At 47.8% G+C, this 4,797-nt stretch overlaps 1 protein-coding gene across 2 annotated transcripts in view; it reads right to left on the bottom strand.

Annotated features, from left to right (window-relative positions):
* Nucleotides 1-1,996: 1,996 nt before the first annotated feature.
* ANAPC13 (anaphase promoting complex subunit 13) overlaps nt 1,997-4,797 on the bottom strand; it is a 5,439-nt gene continuing 2,638 nt past the window's right edge. For both annotated transcript variants that reach the window (XM_008068680.1, XM_008068688.2), the window contains exon 3: nt 1,997-2,228. In XM_008068680.1, coding sequence (XP_008066871.1) covers nt 2,103-2,228 — 126 coding nt within the window. In that variant the 3' untranslated portion in view covers nt 1,997-2,102. The remainder of the gene's footprint in view (nt 2,229-4,797) is intronic.

Here is a 4,797-nt window from a genome sequence, read left to right as displayed (position 1 = left end):
GGCTCAGCCTATAATCCCAGCACCTTAGGAGGCTGAGGCGGGAGGCGGGAGGATCGCCTGAGCCTGCGAGTTCGAGACTCCGCCTCTACAATAAAAATCAAAAATTAGCCAGGCATGGTAGCGCATGCCTGTAGTTACGGCTACTGGGAAGGCTGAGGCGGAAGGATCGCTGGAGCCCAGCAGGTTGAGGCTGCGGTGGCCAGAAGCATGCCGCTGCCCTCCAGCCTGGGTGACAGAGTGAGACTCCAACTCAAAAAACAAAAACAAAAACAAAAAAAACTGTGGCGTTTTAAAAACGTTTTTGTTCTTGGTATAATTTTTTTTCCTCAACAGCGTAATTGTTTTTTCTACAAGGTTGTCTTTCTCTAGTTATTGGAAGGACTGGTGCCTTGGGGTCTTTAGTCTGAAGATGAATGATTCCTACGTAAGACCACTGATGCAAAGGAAGAGATCAGCCTGGTGTGCTTGGGTTAGTTACACACACACACACACAGCTACGTGCTGCAACCATGTTTCTGATCAAAACCCTACAATATGCTCACTGGTTTTGCAATGTGCCTCTTTCTCCTAAAAGCTAGGCAAAGAAAAAGACCCAGTGAAAAAAGGATGGTAAGAGATTGCAATTATTCAGTGCTGCCAGTTTTTCAATGAGGAATACAGAAATATAAGCCAGGGCTTCCCCCAGTGTTTACAGTCTGGGTACAGAACATAAAACACCCTGTTGAACAGAGACCCATGATTCCAGGAGATAAATATACACAATGTGTTTCACAGATATGGGGTCTCATACAAATATGTAACTAGACACTGATTCCATGATGATCTGGGGAATATCTGAAAGGGCTTTAAGAAAATAATAAATGCCTTTACTGGATAAAGCTAGTGGTCCACCTGGCCAAAGATCTTTTCCGGCAGCACCAAGGAAGTTGCAAGGAAAACAGAGGTTCCTGTCAGATAACTTTTTTTTCTGAGTCAGATTCTCACTGTTGCCCAGGCTGGAGTGCAGGGGCCCACTCACGGCCACCGCAGCCTCAACCTGCTGGGCTCAGGCGATTTTTCTGCCTCAGCCTTCCAAGTAGCGGGAACTACAGGTGTGGGCCACCATGCCCGGCTAATTTTTGATTTATTGTGGAGACGAGATCTCACCAAATTGCCCAGGCTGGTCTCGAACCTGTGGGCTCAAGAAATCCTCTCACTCCAGCCTCCCAAAGTGCTGGGATTATAGGCGCGAGTCACCGCACCTGGCCCGGGTAACTTTCTAATCTGTACATTCTCCCAAGGTTTGAGAATACCATGAGGAATCTTAGGAGTGCCAGTCATCAGTGAACGGGAGATCTATGTATCCACAACAGCTAAGGCCGAGTGCACTCAGAATGCTCCTTACTCCGGGGACTATGAGAAGCTCACACTTCCCCTTGTGTCTGGCTTCTTCTTTCTTTGCCTTTCCCTCTCAAACCTTGAATCACCTGTGTCAAGGACACACACAAGGAGCTGGGAGGTGTTAAACTTTGACAGTAAAGCAAAATCAGAGTTAAAGGCAAACGTGTATCCAATCGCGTGCAAACACAAGCTACTCAATGAAGAGCTTCAGGTTTCAAGAACCAAACGCTCTGCATCCCTGAGAAATCTGTTTCTCATCCTGGTGAGGGCTTTCTTTTTTTTTTTTGAGTCGGGAGTCTCACTCTGTCACCCAGACTGGAGTGCAGTGGCCACGCCCGGCCACCGCAGCCTTGACCTGCTGGGCTCCGGCAATCCTTCCGCCTCAGCCTTCCAAGTAGCCGGAATTACAGGTGCGTGCTACCATGCCCGGCTGATTTTTTTTATTTTTTGTAAAGACGAGGTCTCGCCAAGTTGCCTAGGCGGGTCTCGAACCCGCGAGCTTAGGCAATCCACTCACCTCAGCCTCCTAGAGCGCGGGATTACAGGCTGAGCCACCGAGCCCGGCTTCTGGTGAAGGTTTTCATGTGACACTTTGCTGCCAAAGACTAGAGGGGTGTACATTTCTGAGCACTGATTTATTACTCAAGATCGGAATGAGGAGGCCGAAAGAAATCACGTTCTCTGTGGACCTGTAAGGCCCTCCACGAGAAAGGAGCCGCGCGTCAGTTTCCAACGGGGGGGACGTTCTCGTGGAGGTACTGCAGGGCCAAGTCCGTCCACTTCATCTCTTGCTCTTTGACGGACTCTGTGGTGCCGCCGTTGTCTTGCTCTGGTTCAGGAAGCTCATTCTGAAAAGGCACAGTGGACATTCAGAACAGCAACCTATTGTGCATTCACTTCTTAAACCTCAAGGCACTTAGAATCGAAGCCTGCGAGCTCCCAGGGACAAACAACACGACGGCCACGTGCATCTTAAAGAGAGAGCGCACATAAACAGGCGTGAGGAAAATATCAGAAGTATCACTCAGACGTGGCCTGATCCCTTTCAGCAGGCAGTCAGGGCACGATGACTCTGGTGCTTGTGACGAAGGCCATAAGGCAGAGGGCTGGGGGCGAAGACTTTTGGAAGCCAACTAGGATCCAAGCCTTCGGCTCTACCATTTGCTGGGTTGTAAGGAATGCAAACCCCTGAGCCCTTTGCTTCTTCTGCTCTGGCAGATGGGAGAAAAAATCAGCCAGCATCCCACAGGATGGCCGTAAGGATCACAGGAGGCAATTTCGATCAAGCGCTCAGCACGTGTGGCCGTTCAGGGCTCGAGGGATATTTGCTGCTATTCTTAGTGGCTAGGAACACTTAAAAGAACCCACACTGAATCTTTCTGGGGAGAGTTTGCTGTGAAAGGACACCAGGTTTGCATATCCCTTAAACACAAGAAATGGATCCAAAAATTATCTTGTCCCCAACATGCCTATGTTATATTGAAAGTGGGGGGAAGGACATGAAAATGCCCTCTCTAGTGGCGAAGCAAATGGCCAGTTCATACCCTACCAGCAAAGTCCTGGATGTTGCTTAATTTCATTCTCAGTGGAGAATCTGGGGTCATTTCCCAACATTTTAAATTTAAATTTATTGCTACTAAGTGCTTTGCACCAGTGTTCGCTTATACCAATATATTTCCTTTAAATGATCTGAATTTAAACTTTTAGAGTTAGCAAACTGCTATTAATAGCCAGACCTATGATTTCCCACTGGGTTCTAGTTTGCAGTATGTGAACATGCTTTTCCCCTTTAAAATTATTTTAAGTTATGTTACTTGATATTCACTTACAATATGTACAGGCATATCTGAATCACACACATCTTGCTCTACAAATGTGAGACTAGGATTCAAACATGCTTGTACAGATCAAATAGAGCCAGCACTTGTTGTAAAGCAGTAACATATCCTCTTAAACTTAAAAAGAGTTTGGTCTTAGAGCTGACAAAGAATAAACAGCCCCTTGGCTAATGAGTTATTTAATTCGGAAGCAGGCAATGTTGCTTAATTTCATCCTCTCTGTGGTATGCTTTCTAAAATAATGAGTCTTTTGTTTGGTGACTATTGTCTCCTGCAGTGACTGCCAACACATAAAGTTGCACATGTCCCTGGGAAACAAAAACAAATGTATTGTAAACACAACCATCCGTTATCACGGACAGCAGAGATGGCTATAGTTCTTTGCAGCCACTCCTATCAAAAGGTGGCCTCTACTTCCCCAACCCTGGATTTGGACTAGCCATGAGACTCGTTTTGGCCAATAGAACACAGCTGCTGTGCCACTGGGCCAGTTCCTGGCCTGAGTTCCACGAGGCTCTGCAGTCTCCTCTCCTACTATTGCTGGAACCCTGAGACTGGGAAGTCTGGCCTAGCCTGCTGGATCATGAGACCATGGCCTAGATGCCCAGCACCCAGCTGAGAGTCTGCTAACTGCCAGGCAAATGAGATAGTCCCAGATTATCAGAGTGCCTCCAGACAGTCTGTTGGCTGAGGACACAACACAAGCAAGCGTAGCAGGGATCAGCCAAGCTGGCACAGGCCAAAAGATCCCCTCAGCTGAGCTACAAAATCATGAAACAGGCTGGGCACAGTGGCTCACACCTGTAATCCCAGCATTTTGGGAGCTGAGGCAGAAGGATTACTTGAGCCCAGGAGTTTGGGATAAGCCTAGGTGAGAGAGTGAACCCTCATCTTTACACTAAAAAAAAAAAAAAAAAAAAAAAGCTGGGTGTGGTGGTGCATGTCTATGCTCCCAGCTACTTGGGATGCTGAGAATGGGAGGATCTCTTGAGCCTAGGAGGTTGAAGCTATGCTGAGCTGTGATTTTGCCACTGTACTCTAGCTTGGGAGACAGAAATAAACAGTTGTCTTATGCCAGTAAGTTTTGGGATGACTTGTTACGCAGCAAAAGCTAGCTGATACACACATTGCCTGAGAATCACAAGACAAGGAGAAGGGCATAGAGTAGCAACAGGGCCAGGGTGCCCCCTGGAAATCCGCAGGAAAACTGCCCCACCCCCACCCCTAAACACACAAACAGTCCCCAATTTATGTCATAAACATTTCCAGAACCTGGCATGTCTCCTCCATTTTCTTGACTGTGTTCAGAGCCTCCTTCTTGGTTTCCCTTGTCCCTTTCTCCCTGTCAATCCATCTCTAATATGCTGCGAAACGGACTGTCTGGAAGACCATTCGCTCCTGGATCTTCTGGGATGAGGTCTAAGCGTGGCATTAAACATCCTCCCAAAATCTGGTCTGCTGTGGCTCACGCCTATCATCCCCGCACTTTGGGAGGCCGAGGTGAGAGGACTGCCTGAGCCCATGGGTTCGAGACCAGCCTGGGCAACTTGGTGAGACCTCGTCTCTACAATAAATAAAA

This window comes from Carlito syrichta, unplaced genomic scaffold (genome assembly GCF_000164805.1).
Source record: "Carlito syrichta isolate Samal-C Ts95f unplaced genomic scaffold, Tarsius_syrichta-2.0.1 Scaffold109658, whole genome shotgun sequence".
In the NCBI taxonomy this organism is placed as follows: Eukaryota; Metazoa; Chordata; class Mammalia; order Primates; family Tarsiidae; genus Carlito; species Carlito syrichta.
The sequence above is the reverse complement of the archived record's forward strand: the minus strand, read 5'-3'. Positions and strand labels throughout refer to the sequence as shown.